Below are 21284 nucleotides of genomic sequence, written 5' to 3' on the forward strand. Positions count from 1 at the left end.
CCCAAAAGACCAATTTTTTTTTGGTGTTTTGGGAAAAAATCCATATCTTCAATACGAAAGGTCAAAATTTTCAATTTATCGTCGGCTTTTCATATCCCATCTACATACACTTTAAGTATAAATCATCAGATATATAAAGTTTACTTCGAGTACTATTAAATATCAAAAATATCAATTTTAATGATTTGCCATAAAATGTGTATTACATTGCGAATTTCAAAAATCAAAATTATTTGATATCAGAAGGACATTCTTCGTATTCAGAATGCAATTCGATATGTCTGATGTGCTCTAATGTCCCACAATAAATACTGTCCAAACGTTCATACCGCATGCCTTAATTGGATTGATTATTATCATTTCAGAGGTATTACTTGAAGCTGTATGTCTTACTGTTGATCCTTACATGAGGTGAGTTGATCACTGCTAAAAGGCCATAATCATGATGGGAGCAGGCTCACGGGAGCACATTAACCATCCACGTGTCTTTCCCTAATGGAGTTCGTAATATCGTTTATAATTAATTCAGCTTTGATGTATAATTAATATATTTTTTCTATCTAATATATTTCAAATTTAGTGTTTACAAAGTTGTAAAAGTTTGCCTTCCTAAAAAGGGTTACGGATGCAGCACGCAATTTCAGATACATTGCGCTAAATTCATTGCAAACGCGTAACAAAGTCAATCAAACATAAATTATTCGCATTTAGATATCAAATAAATAGCTGGTGTCTTTCAAATGTGTTAACATCGAAGGCATTAAATGTCATTCGAACAATCAGTTATCAAACTTTCCACCATATTCATTAAATACGCATCGGTATAACCCACAAATACCCCGCGGCAAATACGCAGAAATAACTTGTGGTTGACTATTCCCTTTTAAAGGGAATTTTTATCTACAGTAACATATAAATTATCAACCTAACAACATTTTGGTAGTAGGCATATAATTTATTTTTTTATTTAGATACAAAATAGTTTTTTTTAAATTATATTTTTATAGCCAAACTTTCATGTTGTTAAAACATTTGACAATTTTGAAACATATTTTAAAAAACAGTCTTAAGGCGGGTCAGAGGAGAGCATGACCTAGTCGTGATCGATTGCACTCATATATTGAGACAAATAAAGCTGCCACACAAAAGGAATGGTATGCATTCTACCTGATCAAACTATAGCTGTCAATATTTCGCTCCATGATATTATTTTGCGTTTTGTCTCTTATTACAGACCATTCAGTGAAAGTATAAATATTGGGGATAAAATGATGGGCCAACAAGTAGCAAGGTAAGGTCAACACTTCTTACAAAAATTTACAAATTAAAGATAATGCTCTGCGCGCGTGCGTGCTAATAGCCATATAGGCTTCAACAGAAAAAGTTTTCTCGGATACACCTTTTTGCAGGGAAATAGCTTCTAAGTCAAATCAATTAGGTCTATCTAGGCCTATTTAAAGTTTTTATCATACCAAAGAAAAGTATTTTCCCACCTATTTGAGGAGTCTTGTAGAAATTATAATATTGTTTTTCTTTATTTTGTTGAAAATGCCCTAAATTTTGCCAGTTTTAGCCCACATGGAAACCTGTCACCAAATGGTCACGAAAGTCAAAAACGGTTTACCGGGAACATACGAATGTACACTATGTCAATCTATACAGTCGTCCTTTGACGATTGTTGCCACTATAAATTTGGTTTATATGAAACATAAAATGAGACACGAGTCAAACAATGATGATGAATTAATTAATTATGCAAATTAACTAATTATCATGAATTGCTGCTATAATTAATACACAATGTGTCATTTTTACTAATGAAACTTTAAGAGTGTAGGTTCAATTATTGTCACTGAGTTGGGTACAGATCATTATCAATATAGAAATGACTTTGCAGAAGTCATCAATATATACAATGTATAGAAATGACTTTGCAGAAGTCATCAATATATACAATGTATAGAAATGACTTTGCAGAAGTCATTAATGTATAGAAATGACTTTGCAGAAAATATGGATGTTTGAGAGTTAATATCAGATTATCACTATTTAAACATGATAAACTATATATGAACTGACAAAATAAAACAAAACGAGATGAAAAAAGTTTGCTCACGCTAAATCATGATGCGGTTGATAATAATTCTAAAGTCACGATTCAAAGTCGAATTACCTACGAGGGTCATTCGAAAAGTTCTACCATCATCACACCTCTGTTATCTTATGTGCCAGGAAATTTAAATTACCCATGATTATACTCTGAAATCTTCGCTACAAAATAAAAGTTATTTGATTACAATGTGAAAATATGGTAACATTCTTTTGTTTCCTATTCTTATATATGCAATTCAATTTTTAATGTATTTTATTGTTTTTCAAAATATTTATCTGGAAAGTACAATCATAACGTCAGTAGAAAACTTGCTTGTTAAATTAAAGAATTCAGAAAGTAAGATTTTCACGGACCATAGAATATATAATAGTTAATTTGATCATTATTTTACTTCTCGAATTTTACCTTACAGAGTTGTTTCGAGCAAGAGTAAAGATTATTCTGTTGGTGATCACGTGTTGTCTTTTGATGGTTGGACCTCACATGTAATCACAGATTGTGCTACCCTTCGAAAGGTGCAGTTGCCGGATAACCTTCCTTTGTCTTTAGCAATGGGTGTACTGGGAATGACTGGGTAAGTCAAACTACAAATGTAACGAATACTGGAGGGGTGTGTTTGTATGTGTGTGTGGTGGGCAGTTGCATAGCCAACAGGGGGGGTGTGCCCCTGACAAAATCCGGGGACAAAATATGGAAGAGAAAATCGGGAAGGAGAGGAAAAGAAAATGGCAAGGAACTCTATCAAAATTTGCTTCCTTTTTGGAAGCTCGAAGATATATCCCACCGGTTCAAAATGATGGAATCGAGAAATTGTTTTCGCCTTTTCCCTGAAATTTTTTTTCTTTTCCCCACCACCACCACCGAGAAAGCTGGCTACGCCCCTGATGGTGTTTGTGTTGGGTGTGTGTGTGTGTGTGATTATTGTGTTCGCATGTACCATGCACAGTGTCATCACCCCGATATCTTCATGGCAGAAATCGCCATGGTAGGTTGAATCCACCGCCACGCATGACCATTTTGTATCGATCTGTTTAATAGTTTTGAGTCGCATAAGGGCCGAAGGACATCTGACTAAGGCTACTGACAATAGCCCCGATTAGGCCGGTGACTGACCTCGCTGTGTGTGAGTCGAGCATGGTACGCCACAGGTCATATGCTTTTAGACTACCTCCACGATTGGCCTATACACTGCGCTATATAATTCGGCACATATAAATCAGAATTATTGTCAGTTTTTGACTCAAGACGCAAGCTTCTTTCTCAAGACGCAAGCTAACGACTATCATATCTGTTCAAAATATATATTCAAGTGCAAGGAACCATATCTGGTTTCTTTGATTTACGGGAGATATTCATCATTTTCTACCCCGGTATCCAAAGATTTTCGTTTCATTTCAAACTCGTGCATAGTACATTCACGTGTATCGATCCCGGGTATTGATTTTATCTCTGCTGACAAAGTAATTATTAGCCAGGCGATGTTGGTGTGCCATGCATATATATTTTATGCAATTTACACCCAGGACATAATGCACATGATTCACGAAAGCAAGTACTAGTAACATGTCGATTTTCCGGTTGCCGGTTTATCCATGATGACAAAATATAGCAAAAAAGCATACACCTACTTGTTGATGTGTGTATAAGGTGTGTGGGGTGTGTTTGAGGGTCAATGGGGTACGGTCTTTGAAGTAAGATATTCACGAGTTAGACTAGTGTAAAAACCCCATTGAGGAATTAAACTGCTTACGGAATAAAGCTGTACATTCTTCAATAGCAATAAGATTTTGACCACTCAACTTTCTTTTTTGGATGTGTTTATTAGGATGACAGCCTATTTTGGTTTGATTGACATCTGCAATCCTAAAGCTGGAGAGACGGTTCTCGTTAGTGGTGCTGCTGGTGCAGTGGGATCATTGGTGGGACAAATTGCAAAAATATTGGTATGTACTATAGAACTGAGGGGGGTGTCTTGCGCCACACATTTTCGGATGCTATGCTAACTTCCTCTATACCTACTTTTTGCTCTTTTGCTACCCATCCGTCATTTTTTCAAACACCCAAAATCACCCAAATTTGACCGGGCGCGTTTAAGGACACTTTCGCCCAACTGGGCGCATTGGTCTCCACTGAAAACCCACCCATCGATACACCAAAATTGCTGAAAATGTACCTACCCAAAACGGTGGCACATACCTGTATACTTTCAATCAGTGGAGACCCCACCCCTCCCATCCCCGGGCCATGATTTTTTATGGGGTTTCGAAATTACAAAAATGCGGTCTTTTCTCCTTAAAAAAACATTTTTGTGTTTGCTGGGTTCACGTTATAGGCACTTAACTATGTTTTCTATAATGAAAGATAATTATATCTATAATCAGGGGCGTAGCCAGCTTTCTTGGTCGGGGGGGGGGGCAAAATAAAATTTCAAGGGCACAGTTGAATTTTGTTTTTGTTTTTTGAGAGACTTGTACATGTCTTCGAGCTTCCAAAAAATGTCTTATTCGGACGATGTTCGCGCGTAGCGCGCAAAAAATTTGAATTCGATACTATTTTTGCCCATAATCGAGATGAAAATGGCTTTATTGTGACAATGTGCGCGCGCAGCGCTCAAAAATTTTGTATTTTACACTATTTTGGCCCATGATCGGGGTGAATTTTGATGGAAAAGGGGTTCCTTGCCCTTTTTCTTTTCCTTTGCCCTTTGGTCAGAGGGGCACTTTTTTCTTTCATTTTTTGTCAGGGGCAGTCTGCCCCCCTGCCCCCCGCTGGCTACGCTACTGTCTATAATTACAAGATTTTTACAGTGATCATGGTGATATACGTGTACCTTATTTGGAACACTTCTCTTTGATCCAGGGCTGTCGTGTGATAGGTTTTGCAGGTTCAGAAGCTAAGCTACAATTCCTGAAAGAGCTTGGATTTGATGAGGCTATTAACTACAAGAAAATCACCGACCTAGATGCAACTATCAAATCAGTAGCTCCAAAAGGTGTAGATGTCTATTTTGACAATGTAAGTATATATACTTAATTTGAAACATTATTTGGTTAATTTTATATATATATTTTTATGCCTCTCTTGGCATTTCCTCTTAAGTATGTTTTTCAAAAGTATGCTCAACTTAGGCCTAATTATAATAATCCTAGTTTAGAATTACAGCATCTTTAAAAATTTTTTAAATAAAGCAGAGCAGGATCTGGAAGAGAAAGAACAAATGACAAAATTCATCAAACACAATGTCTGAACCACACAGGCGAATCACACTTTCCAGATTTGTTTGTCGTTATTAATAGGTTGGTGGAGAATTTGCAACAACGGTGATAAAAAACCTGAATGACTATGGTCGTGTATCTGTTTGTGGGGCAATATCTCAATACAATGCTGAAGAAGAAGTGAAAGGTAACCAAACAAAGCTATAATAAGACATTTTAGTAGAGTATTCAGAGCGCAAACATTTTTTGTGCATATCATAGGTTTCAGTCGTACATGTAATCAGTCAAGTGTACTGTATCTCGGAGGTTTTAGACGAGTCTGTTCCAAAGTCCCCATGATAGAGGAGGGGCGGGCGGGGGTACTTTGATATGAAATTCACTGAGTGATACAGGAGAAAGGCACTGTGACTTTCAAACATATCAAAGGGGATTCCGGTGAAAGAAAAGTAAAAAAGTGGCTACTTTGGGTTGAAATATGGACTTTTGGGTCTATGGACTTTTGGACTATATGAGGATGGGTGAGAAAATAACTCGCAGACGTCCCACAGAAACCTAGGATATTGAACTGCCATTTCAACACTGTTTCAAATATCTAAAACATAATGGCCTTTTGATGAAACATCCAATGATCACTGATGATGATAAAGGTCTACAGAGAAAGGATTTATAAAGCTATGGAACCATTATGTGACAGCGTCAACACATTTCCTCAATGTGTTGAGGAAAACCGCAATGAAGGCCCGAAGCCCAGGATACTGAAGAGGGGATTGCTTTGTTTAGCAACTTAGTTAATGTTTAGGGGCAAGCATTTGCAAGCATTTCATTGCTTTTATCTGCACCTTCTGTGTGTTTTTTGATGGAAAATAATATGAATATGTAATTTGTAGTACATGTACGAGTGCGGTTACATAACTAGTTCATGTGAACCTTTTCATCTTTATCTTACACTCAAGTGCCATCCGTCATGCCTACGGTGAATCGTAAGCGCATCAAGATACAAGGATTTATGGTATACGACTATGAGCAGAAATTTGATGCTGCCATTCAGCAGCACATAGATTGGATAAAACAGGTATATATAGCGCTAATTTTCATGTTATCTGATTTATTCCATAGACTTTTCATATATCATTTATATGCTTTGAATAAATTGGTACATATTACAAAAATGCTCCCATAGAGTACATAGAGGCCTCTGTTAAAGGATATAAGCATTCAAACTTAGTTTGTTGAAACTGAAACCTATATGATTATATTTACATCAATTGAATCAGAGTGTCAAAATCATTGTTTCAACTTATTTACTTAAAATTTAACACTGACGTCAACGATGAAGGGTTTGTATGCGTGTATCTTCAAATTTAATATATGTATGTTTGTTTATTTTTTGCAGGGCAAACTGAAATACAGAGAGCATGTAACCAAGGGATTTGAAAATATGTACAAAGCATTTCAGGAGCTGTTTACGGGAGCAAACACAGGAAAGGCAATCGTCAATGTATAGAAATATCGAGTTTAACTCCGATGGTGCAATCAGATAATTGTGTCCTCTTTTAATTTCGGACCGAACAAATGTTTTTATGTTCCATCCCGTGGCAAAAGAAGACCAGAGTGACAAAGGACGTGGAATTGCAGAAGCGGTCCGGCTTATATACTGAAGCTGTCAGTGGGGAATAAAGGCCTAAACATGTTATAAACGTGTTATGGTTTTGGTTAAGGTGCACTATATGGTACTACACCTTCCGTGATAAATTTTGTGACTAATTTTGTATTTTTCTCAAAAAATAATTACACACTGGTAACAAAAGTTATGTATATTATAGGGGAAGGAATCCAATAACACTGAAATTTTAGTGATTCAAGACAAGTGGTTCATTATAAAATGTGTTAAAAAAATGAGGTACATTCTAGCGGTATATAGTCATAAATAGTCACAAAAATAGTCACAAATTTATCAAGGGGTGTAGTACCCCCTTAAAACGTTTTAATACATTTAATGCTGGGGTGTATTAATGTCATGAAAACGTTTTTAAAACGTTTTCATGTTTTATATATGAAAAACAATACAACAACATTTTAAAAATGTTATTGCAAACTATTTTTCACAAACATTTGTGTGAAATATTTTCTTACAATTAAATAACATTACGCAGCAAGTTGAAAAACTTTCTGAATGTTATTAAGTCCGACATTTAAATGTTTTCCGTAAAACGTTTTATTTTTGCTGGGGACGGCTGCCAACTGATATTTTTGTTCTGTTGTTTTAGGGTGTTTAGAAACAACTTGCCGGGCACTGACTGAAATCTTAATACAAAATATGTTTTTGAAATTATAATTCTGAACGTCTTCTAAACACATAAACAAGATACAGTTTCCGAACTTTTAATAGTTTGACAAAGTAAGCATGGTAAAAAGATCTGCTTAAAATAAACACGTTACAATTATACACACAATAAATTGGCAATTCTTTCGTTTTAATATTTTGAAAAATTAAGCATGGTAAACAGATCTGCTTAAGGGGTATAGTCCATACAAGATCCCGTCCAACAATTTTTCTTAAACTTCGTACCAATTAACTTTCATCGATATACTTCGAATATCTAAAATAAAAAAGAGGGGTCACCGAGCTCGTTTTTGAGAAATAACTATTTTAAAAAGGCTGTTTTTGGGAAAAATTAGTACAGGCGTCTATGGGAAAATGGAAAATTTAGACATATTTTCGATTATAACAAAAAATCTACCCCAACAATTTTGCTGATTTTTTGATATAATATGCGCACTGATATGATGTTTCATTAAAGCTAATAAAAAATGGGGGTCACCGAGTTACTTTTTTCACAATTTGAGCAGAAATGGCATATTTTTTGGTTCAAAATACCAGTGCGATATCTAGCGCGTCACTCGCAAAAACTTGTCGCAGCTCATACGCGCAAAATTGTCCGCGTATGCAGGTGATATCGCAAATACATGCAACATGACAGTGTGGTGATTTTCTTCGGGTTTTTTTTAACCCTCTTGATTCCAAAGTATCCATTAGGTTATATAGTTTCACTCAATATGAAGTTCTTCAAAATCGAAAACTAAAAGTGGTTAAGCCAACAAACAAAATGAGATATTTTACATGAATCTGTAATTTCAAATTGAATTGAATTTGAATTTTGTCAATACTGCCGTTTTTTCTCGTTGTTTTGCATATAGAAAAAATACTTGACAAAATATTTGGCAAAAACTATTTGCAAAACATATTTTTTACAATAACACTTTGAAAACATTTTAGAAATATTATTGTAGCGTGTTTTCATACAAAACGTATTAAAACATTTTCATAACCTTTATATAACAAGACATTTAATTTACTTAAATCAAACCCCCCAAAAAAGGCCGTTTGATATCACCCCTTTTATATATTTTTTCGTAGGCCTACTGTGCCTGTATAAATGGACAGTATGCCTAAGAAACCAATATAGACCTAGTTTTATATAATATATACACCTATAGCCTATATTATTTTTTACGTATTATTGATTTCCCAAAATTTAGTTAAATTGTGTTACATTACATTACGAAGTTATACTTTATAGGTAACCAAATGAGAGATGTGTAACGCTAATACCATTTAATTACGTCATAATTTTCTTTTCCATGAAATAATACATTTTTTGGATTTCTGAAATGGGCTCGCCCTATAGTCCAATTAGGCTTATAGGTCTATATTATTTTGTTATCTTGGTTATTATTTTATTTATCTTTCTTTTCCCTCATTATTTAATTCTGTCTTCCGTCTTTCTTTCCTTTCCTTCTTCTGTCTTTGTTTTGTTTTCGTTTCCTTTCTTCTTTTTATTCTTTCTCACTTCTTTCTGTCGTTGTTATTTATTTGATTGATTACATTAATTTTTTCAGTTTCCTTTGTTCAAAATTTTCTGTTATTTCACTCTGTCTTTCTTTGTTTATCTTCCTTTTATTCCTTCTCTTTTCTTTCTTTCTCCCTTGTATTCGTTTTCTTTCTTTCTTTCTTTCTTTCTTTCTTTGTTTTATTCTTTCCTTCTCTTTCTTTCACTCCTGAACTTTTTCTTTCTTTCTTTATTTCTTTAGTTATTTCTTTCCTTCTTTTACCCTTTGTTTATCTTTCTTTCTTTTACAAAAATCATTGGTAAATGGCAATGAAAACACGGAACTCTCGCGTAGCTGAACTTCTTATCAGCGCCTGGCATGCCTGGCGCACACTCCACGCAGTTTTTAGTTTGACGCGCGCGTGGCGGCAAGAACTGCGCGGACAAGATTTCACAGAAATTTAAGTTAGAAACGAGTGCGTACTAGACGCGTGGATTATACCCCTTAAAATAAACACGTTACAATTATACACACAATAAATTCTTTCGTTTGAGGGCGTTTGATAAAATTCCCTTTAAAGGGAAAGCTTCCTGGAAAGCTTAAAGCCATATTATAACATTGCTGAGGAGAACGCCCTCACTGATTTTTTTAAATTCATTTTTTACACGATTATATTGTACTTATTAAACCAATATACCCTGCAAAAATCAAGACTCTAGGTATGCTAGCACTGCCAAAACAAGTGTTAATAGATTAACACTATTTGAGCAACACTTTCTAAACATGTTAAACCGTTAATATATTAACATTTATGTTAAAATATTAACAATTGTGTGTTAAAATATAAACACAAATGTTAATATTTGAACACATTAACGGTTTAACGTGTTTAAAAAGTAACACTTAACTTAAGTGGTGTTAACGTGTTAAAGCATTTAAAAATGAACATCCTCATTTAATCATAGTGTTAATGTGTTAATAAAAGTGTAAAAGTGTTAATATTTTAACACATAATTGTTAATATTTCAACACAAATGTTAATATTTTAACACATTTTAACACATAATTGTTAATATTTCAACACAAATGTTAATATTTTAACACATTAACGGTTTAACATGTTTAAAAAGTGTTGCTCAAATAGTGTTAATGTATTAACACTTGTTTTTGTAGTGAGGTGCTGTAGTTTTGTCAAAATCCGAGATTTTGAATAAAGCGATGGAACCGGCGCGCCGCGGCGTTTTATTATTACGATGGAAATGGAATTATTAGTAGAACGCATACACAATGTTCAACACACAGTACGTACACGGCGTGCGGGATGGTGATCTACACAACAAAGGGTCGTACCATAACATGACCGAAGGAGTGGTACGTATTGGCGACATGTGCTGGTAGTAAATTCCAATTTTCTTTGCTTTGCCGTAGTTGTTCGGCTCAAAAATAAAAGGGGATATATCTGACAGTAAAAACTAACATTTTATGGCAAAGAATTAAATGATAATCTATTTTGTATAAAAATGTTATAATATGGCTTTAAGCAATAACTATACCCCGAACTATACGTCACTTATACGTTTGAAAATTTGAAAATATCAGTTATTGATCAAATTCCTTTATAAAGGGCTGTGTCTGTCATTGTTATTTTGGATCCTTGGTTCAGAAGCAGAGGGTTCTGAAGTACCGCGATATTAAGGGCACAGCAGCTGCTCAGGAGGTGATGGGGTGTCGGGTAGGTCGGGGTGTCATGGTTGGTCAAGAGGTGTCATTGAGAGTAAGTGGGTGTCGTGCTGGGTCCAGAGTGTCATGGTGGCTCAAGGGGTGTCATAGTGGGTCAATCAAGACTTCGGTGGTCAAAGATGGGTGGTAGGCTGAGTTGGTCAATGGTGACATTGTAGGTCTGATGGTTTTATGGTGTTTTATGGTGGGTGGGTCAGTGGTGTTTAGTATGAGCCACATGATGGTGTCAAATGAATGAGAAAAAATATGGTATACAATAAAAAAAAAACCTAAGGATCTTACACCTGATTTTAGAGCGTTTTATTTAAAAGGTGCCCCATGAATGTGTGCCAAAAATTGCTTCCCCCCCCTCTCGGCTTGCCAAAATTGCTTGTTCCCCCCTCCTTCGGCTAACCAAAAATTCCTTGCCCCCTCCCCAATTTTACCCTTCCCAAGGGCTCATAATTATTGCACAGCCCCTAACAGTTTTTGTGTAGTCGGTGAAATACTGCATGATCATGGTTCCGCACGGAATCGTGATCCAGTCGCTATGGTAACTCTCCGAGGTCACGTGCCATGTTCATTGTGGTGCTCTTATGTTAAATTTTGATGAGTCACTCGAGCCCCGGGAGTCAGGCTCAATTGACAAAAATGATGGGTACATATACCAATCATTTTAATACAGCTTATACTGAAAATAGCACTACGTGCCTATATAGTAATACAGAAATAAATGATACATTTAGCAGAAGTAAGAAAATCTGGTATATTTTGATGCTTGCTTGTTTCGCGCCGAGTTAGGGCCTACTCAAGATAGTAAATTACGGCGCGAAGGGTCTAAAGAAATCATAGCATTTCTGCATTTTGACAATTTTATCGACGCGCTTAGCTAAAACGTGTATTGTGGAAGTCTATGTTGACGTTTCATACTTTTTGCTATCTACTGAAGATAGCATTTAGGACCTAATAAAATAATACAGAAAATAATTCATACATATATAACTGTATAAGCAGAACACATGTTAGGAAAGACATTTGATATATTTCCAATCTTTCATGTTTGTTTAAGTCTTAAGATAGAGGCCTAAAGGTAGGCTAATATTTTTCGCTACAGCAAATATGAAATTTTAATTACTTTCAAAGTGAGCTCTTTAAAAAAATATCGACACATTCGGGTAAAACAAAAAGTTAAAATTTTAAAAAGCTGCATTTTCAACCCAAATATCTCAGTTCTCGTCGCTTTTCATAAACGACAACTAGTCGGATAAAATAGAACGATCAGAGTGAGTAGACACATTAACATGGTTGTTACCTTTGTCTAAAAAAGTTGCACGGAAACCTCACAATCATCATGTGGCCTCTCTATAATATATACAAAGGTAAATGTCCTTTTAATACATATTGGCCATATTAAAATGTAAACCTCAAAATCATTATGAAGCCTCTCTACATGTACTATTAAGCCCCACTACTATCAAATTAAATAAAACAGAGAAGATTCAAGATATAAATATAAATAGGCTATACTGCGCCAAAACATAAACATGATAAAGGTAAATGTCCTTTTAATACACTGTACATAAAAGTAAATGTCCTTTGTACCATGACTTGCGATATTTGCCGTAAGGCCCGGTTCATACTTTGTTATTCCACATGCAATATTCGATGCTTTCAATTTATTTTTTTAATGAAAATTCATTATATTTAACGTTGAATATATGGTAGAAAAGATTTATCGATTTTACGATGTCATAAAACATTCGTTATGAAGTTAAAAATGTCTGGAAATAGGCCTAGGCCTAAATTGAATAACGAATGATACTATTACTATACAACTAAATAAAACGAATGAATCGGACCTAACATTTGCAGTAATGACATTGCTGTAATTCAGCTTGACTGAGCAGAGGAAAAATACTTATATAAATGTATTGATTATGCGCGTGTGCGGTCTGAGTGTTAGCTTATTCTATAAAAGGAATTTCCCTCTAGAATCTGTGCTCAGTCTGTTTCGGATATCATAGCTGTCGATATAACGAGTTGAGAAGCTTCGTCTAAAATGAAAGGTCGAAAATGGGTTATCTCCAAACGCTTCGAAGGAGCACCAAAGGACGGCGACTTGACGCTTGTAGAGTTTGAATTACCAGATCTCAAAGATGGAGGTAAGTGCAGCCTATAGATAAAATCTCCCTCAGGGTCTCTTTTCAATTATTTAAGGGGTAAGTACTACACCCCTCGATAAATTTGTGTCTATTTTGCATTTTTTCTCAAAAACTAATAACACAGTGGTAAAAAGTTATGTATATTATAGGGCAAGGAATCCAATTACTACACTGGAATTTCAGTGACCCAAGACAAGCGGTTTGTTATTTATGATAAGAAATAAGGTACCGCTAGGATGTACCTCGTTTCCTATCATATATACTGAACTGCTTGTCTTGAGTCACTGAAATTTCATTGTAGTAATTGGATTCCTTGCCCCAATAATATACATAAATTTTGTTACCAGTGTGTTATTATTTTTTGAGAAAATTGCAAAAATAGTCACAAATTTGCCACAGGGGTGTAATACCCCCTTAAAGGCACGGAAAGCAACGTTTTCAAGTATTTTTGTGGGACTTGAGTGCATCAGACACGCCAAATTGCATTTTGAATTGCGGAATGTCCTGATGATATCATATTGTTTTGATTTTTGGAAATTTGTGAAGCGCGAGAAAATATGCAATTTTACACTATTCTATTCGCCGTAGAAGTGACGTAATAGGCCTACTAGTAATTGGATTAACTACCATAGCAATAGAGGAATACAATTTTGAGTAGATCGCCCTGCACTACAAGCAGATTGCACTAATCACTTGTGTACCGTATGTCAGCAAACAGATTGAATACAATACCGCTCTTTTCAAAGACAAAAGATACCAGAATTGCTAATAGGGCTTAGGCCTATTACGCTTTGCAATCTTATGCGCTGTCTCTATTTTATTTTATACGAATGGTTACAGGACACTTTCCTTTTTTTTAATCGAATTTCATATTGACTGATATTTTGCCATTTCAGAGGTATTACTTGAAGCTGTATGTCTTACTGTTGATCCGTACATGAGGTGAGTCGATCATTATAATACTGTACACAAAGAGTATCCATACTCCTAAGGTGGTATTGGAGGCATCATGGAAGTGCTCTAAGCATGCATGTTTTAAACAGATTATTGAGTAGAGCAAAGCACACTTATCAATATGCCTTTTGTTTGAAGCAGATCGGACATACGGTTTTTAAAATATATCAATTTATATTTTCTTTGTATCTTATTGTTTTTATCAATAATCAATAAAGTTAATGAGCTAAAATAACTGGAGAAGCTCATTTTAAACATATAATTTTTGTCAATATTTTGCTAAAAATCCATTTTTCTAATATGTTCTGATGTATTATACAGTGAAGCCGCCCCTAATTTGCATAGGCCTAATTAGAAAAATATTCACATGTTCAGTTATAAAGTCATACCTTTTTCAAATGTTTTTACAGTAACATTGCATTTTGTCAGCATAATATAACAAAATTTTGGTAGAGAGTTAATATAGCAACATTTTGGAAGAGCGTTTTTAAATACAATATGTTTTTATGATTTTTACAATAATTAAGAACGATTTACACAAGTTAGGACGATATCATTTCTGCTAATATTATACTTTTCAATCTTATGTGTTGACTCTATTTTATTTACAGACCATACAGTAGAAGTTTAAATATTGGAGATAAAATGATTGGACAACAAGTAGCAAGGTAAGTTCAATACTCCCACAAAAATGCCCGCAAAATGGTTTGAGTTTTAGATTTGCTGATAGTGAATAAAAAATGTCGTGTTTTTGTTTTTTTTATATTGTGATTTCCTGCAAAAAATACCGGTATCTAAATTTGAAAACACATCTCAAAATATATTTCGACCCAAGTTTTTTAGCGGGATCGCCGTCGGACAAATTTAGAAATGTCAAGCTTTCGTCGTCAGGAGTAGCTCTGACTTCTTCAGGATTAAGTACCTAAGAATGAGACACGTAGGTCGCCCCTTGCTTACTGGTGGCTCTGAAAAGAGCCGTTCACTGAAGACTGTCTCTTGTCAGAGAACAAGCAGATCTCGCCTATCTGCTAATGTAAAAGGTTTGGGGCTCTGTAAAATAGCCGTTCACTGATTATTTTATTTATTTATTTTATTTATTTGGCTTCATACACTGGTTACAATATCAAATAACAAAATTAGATAAAAGATGGATAAATATATTGCACAAAGTAAAAGTATAAAAGACATATATATATACATGTGAATAAAACGCACCACGGATCCAGCACATGTAGGAGAGATACCAGTGTAGATGACTGCCCCTTGTCAACAGAGAACAAGCAGTCAGACCTCGCCTATCTGCTACAAACGGTTTGGTGGCTCTGAAAAGAGCTGTTCACTGAAGACTTTTTCGACCAACTTCTGGCGCTACCAACGGCAGCAACTTCAGTGGATTTGATAGTATGAATTCCCATCAAATAGTAATTTTATCACTATTTTACTTCTCGAATTTTACCCTACAGAGTTGTTTCGAGCAAGAGTAAAGATTATTCGGTTGGTGATCACGTGTTGTCTTATGATGGTTGGACCTCACATGCAATAACAAATGCTAAAATGCGAAAGGTGCAGTTTCCGGATAACCTTCCTTTGTCGTTAGCATTGGGTGTATTAGGAATGACTGGGTAAGTCAAACTAGAATAATTAGCACCTATAGATTATACAAATGTACTCTAGAAGATGGAATATGTGTGGGGTGGGCCGAGGGTGGGGTGGATGTGAGTATTCAGACACAGGACATGCATGTACATGATTCACCAAAGCAAGTAGGCTCAGGGCCTTAGCCTACTAGAACATGGCGAGTTTCCGCCCGAATTCATCATGATCATGATAAAACATATAGGCAAACAAACATCGATAAATTTTTGTTGGGGTGTCAGGTGGTGTGTGTATCAAGTTTGATGTGGGGTGTGCGGTGGGGTGAATGGGGTGTGTGGGGGTTGTGCGTGGGTGTGGATGTCTTTACATACGGAAAACCTCTCACTCCACCCTAGATTAAAAAAAAAAAGTCCCTCCACATGAAAAGCCTGAAACCACGTGATCTACTCAGAAACAAGACATAGTATTCGATTGGGGCACCGAGCTTGTATTTTCAATGGAAATTTTCACTTTGATTGAGGGGGAGGTGGGTACGCGCGCGTACACCTTACCCGTGTACCGTTACGTCACTGAATATCCAGTTATTATAAACTGTTCTTATTTATATTTATCTTCCCCGATCTGTTAGGATGACAGCCTATAATGGTTTGATTGACATCTGCAATCCTAAAGCTGGAGAGACGGTTCTCGTTAGTGGTGCTGCTGGTGCGGTGGGATCAGTGGTGGGACAAATTGCAAAAACTTTGGTAATTTTATTTAAATGGCTTGATCTTGATTTATGATCTTAGTATTAAAACAACACTATAGTGCGACAGAGAGGGAAGCGGACAGTGTGTAAGCCACTCATCCCGGCAAATCTGCAAAAATAATAATGCTGGGCAAGTTGCCCCTCCCTGCTCGAAATACCGGGGGAAGAAATTACCAAAATCTATGGTATGCTCCTTCTCTTTGACCTGTTTTAGACCAAATTCAGCCTCATTTGGGCCCATAGCATTACAACTTTTTCACGCATTTTGTGCGTATTTGTCCCAGTTAATTAATTTTGGTAGAGAGACGATTTTGCAATGGTGACCCTCTGTAATTTTAGCACGGCATGCGATTGACATCAGATAGGATATATATCTGCATCAATAGTGTAATTGTGTGTTCAGGCAAGATATTTTACAGTTTTCTATTGTTTATTATGCCTAATTGCAAGACACGACTTTTACAGTGATATACATATACCTTATTTGAATTCGAACTCTTCCCTTTGATCCAGGGCTGCCGTGTGATAGGATTTGCAGGTTCAGACGCGAAGCTGAAATACCTGAAAGAGCTTGGTTTTGATGAAGCTATTAACTATAAGAAAATCTCCGACCTAGATGCGACTATCAAATCAGTAGCTCCAAAAGGTGTAGATGTCTATTTTGACAATGTAAGTATTATAACTTTTGAATTGTAGGACGTGGGAAGAAAATACATGGTTATATGCGAATGACATCAGATTTTATTTTCTTCATTGGTCTTTTTATTAGCCAAAATCGATTATAGTATATTTCTTATTTCTGTATTAACATTGTACCGTAAAAACGTGCTATGTGCTTACTATCCAGCGCTTGTGAAAACATGAAATTGTACCAAAGTCCGGCGCATTACTGAGCTAATGGGGTTGAGACACATATTTGCAGGTTTACTTGTTCGTATATAACTATGTGTATCGATGATTTGCTCAAAACCGTTTACACTTTTGTGGATGGGGCTCTTCATGTTTGCATGTTTTAAAAGCGCAAGATAGTAAGCACGTATGCTAACTATCGAGTTTTTACGGTATTCAATGAATTCTATAATGTAATAATGTGAAGTAATGAGATTGGTTATGTGCTTGTTATCCAGACCTAAAAGATGCATTTGGTAACCAACCCAAAATTATAGATGTGACAGACCCATTTCCCCTTTCTTGACCCACTCCTTTGTTCTCTCTGCATCTCTTCAAAACTCTAGGGGACGGAAAAAAACCCTGTTCTACGGGCCCGACCGAACCAGATTTTCCATTTTTGAGATTTTTCTTTGGCTATATGCATGTAAAATCAGACTAAGTTTGACGGAAATTGTTGTATGCGTGAAAATCACATGTTGTGGGCAAAAAGTAGATATATTTTGACTGAAAAAAACCGCGTCAAAATGTGGCAAATAGGAAAGAAAGTAATTTATTTACAGATTTGCTTGATTTTACAGTTTAAAAAAAGCTAAAAAAATAGATAAAATTAAACAACGCCTGACCAACCGATCATACTTGAAAGGTCCATGCACCCGTAGAACACGTTTTTTTTTCTTCGCCTTATTAACATTTTGTTTAAATTTAGGTTGGTGGAGAATTTTCAACAACGGTGATTGAAAACATGAATAACTTCGGTCGTGTCTCTGCTTGCGGGGCTATTTCGCAATACAATACTGTGGAGCAAGTGAAAGGTAAAGTAGCAAAACAAAAAAATATAATAATTTCTTCAGGGAATTACACAAATCTCACCGTGACTCTTAGATAAGCTTTATTAAGGCGAGTTGGAGGTGAGAATGACCATAGTGCAGTTATGCTGCACAGCAAACATGATTCGACCTTTGCAGTACTTAAACTGGTTAAAGCAGTATACAGACTTTTTATTGCACATACAATATTGTATGTACAATATGTACGTTATTTAATATATTGCCATTCTATTTCCAGTAATGTTTAAGTTCTAACGAATGTTTGATGATGTAAAATCGATAATATATTTCTGCTAGATATTGTATGTAACATATTATCGATTTTTCGTCATCAAACATTCGTTAGAACTTAAACATTACTGGAAATAGAATGGCAATAGATTAAATAACGTACATACCGTACATACAATATTGTACGTACAATACTCGGAGTCTGAAGCGCGCTTAACAGGAAATTACTTCAGCAAAATCAATCGATAAAGTCTAGCCCATCCTCCACATTGAATGGTGGACTGCACTTATGCCCAATTATGGCACTTGCCAATCAATAATCAGGCACTCGAAATCCCCTCACTCGCTCCACTGACCAAAGTTATGGACAGATATGGGAGTTGTTTTTGCTGTTATTTGTCATTTACATATCAGGAAGGTACGAACATTTGCAGATGCCCCACCTACTCAGTTTTCAGCCTACGTGTAAGGTATACATTATTCTTGATTGACAGCAAGTACAAAAAATAGCCGTCAAGTGGTTTAGCTTTAATGCCCTTCGGAAGAGAGTGGTCCACAAGTGAGTGATAGTCACTAAAAGTTGCATTCGATTTACACAGGGAATTTTGCAGGCCATGCCGTGCCCTTCCTTACTAAAACACCAAAGTGCGAATATTTCCAAACATCTAAATTAGCTAAAAATTTAGGACATGTAACAAAATTATATTTTCTAGAATTTCAGAGAGTACAAAAAATATTGGCCGCTTATTTCTCACACAGTGACTAGGCAATGCCCTATACCTCTAACATACACTTTTTGTAGAGGTCACACGTCAATGGTGAGAGCACTGTGTATTGTGTATAGGAAAATGATCAGTAACTGCAATATGCCTAGCGGTGTTTGCACTCACATATTGACTGAAACAAAATAAAGCTGACACACAAGAGAAATGGTGTCGGTATAAAGTAGATCCTTAGGCTTGATATTAGGGGTGTCATTTCCGCCCCATGTTTATGATATTCCTTGGGATGGGGAAACTTTTGTTTATATATATTATTGGTCTTGACTCAATATTAACCACAAAACATAATGGGAATAAGTTTTAAATTGCTTCAAATGGGTTTGTTATTTAAATACATGCAATAAAAGTTGTGATGGATGGAAGTTATCGTTCAAGTTGACGGAACCATAAATATGGGGTCTTTGGGTGACAGAAAATGAGCTTTCAAACATTTATGGGGCCTCTGGGGTGGTACTGTACTGAGCGTCCGTCACCCCCGATATTGGAGTGACACTCCCGCCCGCCCCATGCCGCCACTATTGCAATTTTTACTCTTGGTGTCGGGTTAAATAAAGGTCATGAAAACATTTTTAAAACGTTAATTTTTTTTATTATGAAAAAAACCCACTACAAGAACATTTTAAAAATGTTGTCCAAAAGTTATCGTAAAATATATTTTGGCAAACAGTTTTGCAAAATATTTTGTCAACATTATGTTAGAGAATGTTTGGCATCAATTTCAAACATGTTTTGTGAATGTTATCAAAATGTTTCATACCCTTCATATAACCCAATATTTATATTCAAAAACTATATGCAACTCGATCTTGATTCTTATTTCAGTGCCATCCATCATGGGTACGGTGGTCAGTAAGCGCCTCAAAATACAAGGATTTATTGTAGCCGACTTTGGACAGGAGAAAAATGAGGCCGCCGTTAAGCAGAATATTGAATGGATAAAACAGGTATATTAGCCATATGCAGTTAATTTTCAATTAATCTTATTTAGGCCTATTTTATAATTTTTTGCAATATATATTTACATGGCTTTAATGAATCGGAACATGAAATGTTTCCATAGACACCTTCAAACTTATTTAGTTTAAACCTAAAATACTTTTTATGATATTTTATCTATTATTATAAAAATCATTGTCGACATAAAACCACTTAAACACAGAGGTCAAAGATTAATTTACATGTTTATGTTTGTTTCTTTTACAGGGCAAACTGAAATACAGAGAGCATGTAACCAAGGGATTTGAAAATATGTACAAAGCATTTCAGGAGCTGTTTACGGGAGCAAATACAGGAAAGGCAATCGTCAATGTATAGAAACACCGAGCTTAACTCTAATAGCTTCTAATGGTGCAATCATTGAGGTGTTTATAAAGCAACTTCTGTGGTGTTTAGAAATACTTCGTAGGGCTAGTAAAACACATTGACATTTAGCCAGTGTCTATAGGGTATTTACAGATTTGAGGTCAAAGGTTATTAAAGGTTCACTTTAACAAACAACATAGCAGAGTGATGCTACTTCACTACTTGCACCCGGGACTTGCACACATGCATTGACATTATTATGTTTTGTTGAATCCAAGTGTGATTTAAATATTGGATCCAAAACATAATAATGATAAAATTGGATGCTTTACGCCCAATATGTATTGGTCTCGCTATGAGTTTTAAAATATTGGAAGAGACGTAATATTTGCTGCATTCTCCTGGCTACACCCACACACCACTGCCAATTAGTATTAAAAATTCCTTTAAAAAGGAATGGGGCGCCCAATGGGAACTTTGATGTGATGTGCTGAAATGTAACCATTTGGATAAAAGTGTCTTCTTTAAACCAAGAGGTTTCAAATAAAAGGAATAAAGCTTAGGTTATCAGTTTGGTTACTATTGTTAGGCAATGGTAGCCTATATATCATGTTGGGGTGGGGATGGGCGGTGGAGCAGAATTATTCTATTCAGAATTTAGCTTTTACCGTAATTAATTCTTCAGGGTTTTCCCAACAGGGTTATTTATTTCTTATGATTGGATGCATTGGTAAAGAAGACAGCAAGAATAAAGAATCTGATTCTGAACAAGTGTTATTTATTGATTTTTTTTAGTTCAACACTAAAAGATAAGGTAAACATTTGATAACAATGTTTTATACATTTAAAAATTACCAGTACGGCAAGACCACTTAACATGATTATTGTAATAGATCATAAGAACTATAAGTT

General features: G+C 35.5%; 2 protein-coding genes across 3 annotated transcripts; both read left to right on the top strand.

Annotated features, from left to right (window-relative positions):
* Window positions 1-369: 369 nt before the first annotated feature.
* On the top strand, window positions 370-20551 carry LOC140155654 (prostaglandin reductase 1-like). 2 transcript variants are annotated; one of them, XM_072178577.1, is made up of 9 exons: window positions 12842-13041; window positions 13938-13983; window positions 14607-14663; window positions 15459-15617; window positions 16220-16337; window positions 16853-17008; window positions 17937-18042; window positions 19893-20014; window positions 20274-20551. In XM_072178577.1, exons 1-9 carry the CDS (start codon window positions 12939-12941, stop codon window positions 20382-20384), a joined length of 978 nt encoding a protein of 325 aa, XP_072034678.1. In that variant the 5' UTR covers window positions 12842-12938; the 3' UTR covers window positions 20385-20551. The 2 variants fall into 2 exon arrangements, with proteins under 2 accessions (XP_072034679.1, XP_072034678.1); XM_072178578.1 differs by lacking the exons at window positions 12842-13041; window positions 13938-13983 and adding an exon at window positions 370-411.
* On the top strand, window positions 1239-7327 carry LOC140155656 (prostaglandin reductase 1-like). Its single transcript, XM_072178580.1, has 7 exons — window positions 1239-1291; window positions 2527-2688; window positions 3940-4057; window positions 4974-5129; window positions 5411-5516; window positions 6283-6401; window positions 6723-7327. The coding sequence occupies exons 1-7, from the start codon at window positions 1269-1271 to the stop codon at window positions 6831-6833; spliced, it is 795 nt and encodes a 264-aa protein (XP_072034681.1). The 5' UTR covers window positions 1239-1268; the 3' UTR covers window positions 6834-7327.
* Window positions 20552-21284: the final 733 nt, after the last annotated feature.

Source organism: Amphiura filiformis, chromosome 6, assembly GCF_039555335.1.
Source record: "Amphiura filiformis chromosome 6, Afil_fr2py, whole genome shotgun sequence".
Classification (NCBI taxonomy): domain Eukaryota; kingdom Metazoa; phylum Echinodermata; class Ophiuroidea; order Amphilepidida; family Amphiuridae; genus Amphiura; species Amphiura filiformis.

What these genes read in the sequence shown, in the direction of transcription:
- LOC140155656 (XM_072178580.1), top strand. Translation starts at nt 1,269, where the DNA reads ATGATGGGCCAACAAGTAGCAAG. An exon ending in GACAAATTGCAAAAATATTG is followed by an intron (nt 4,058 to 4,973) that starts GTATGTACTATA and finishes TCTTTGATCCAG; the next exon opens with GGCTGTCGTGTGATAGGTTT. An exon ending in TGCTGAAGAAGAAGTGAAAG is followed by an intron (nt 5,517 to 6,282) that starts GTAACCAAACAA and finishes CTTACACTCAAG; the next exon opens with TGCCATCCGTCATGCCTACG.
- LOC140155654 (XM_072178577.1), top strand. Translation starts at nt 12,939, where the DNA reads ATGAAAGGTCGAAAATGGGTTATCTCCAAACGCTTCGAAGGAGCACCA. An exon ending in ACTGTTGATCCGTACATGAG is followed by an intron (nt 13,984 to 14,606) that starts GTGAGTCGATCA and finishes TTTTATTTACAG; the next exon opens with ACCATACAGTAGAAGTTTAA. An exon ending in TACTGTGGAGCAAGTGAAAG is followed by an intron (nt 18,043 to 19,892) that starts GTAAAGTAGCAA and finishes TTCTTATTTCAG; the next exon opens with TGCCATCCATCATGGGTACG.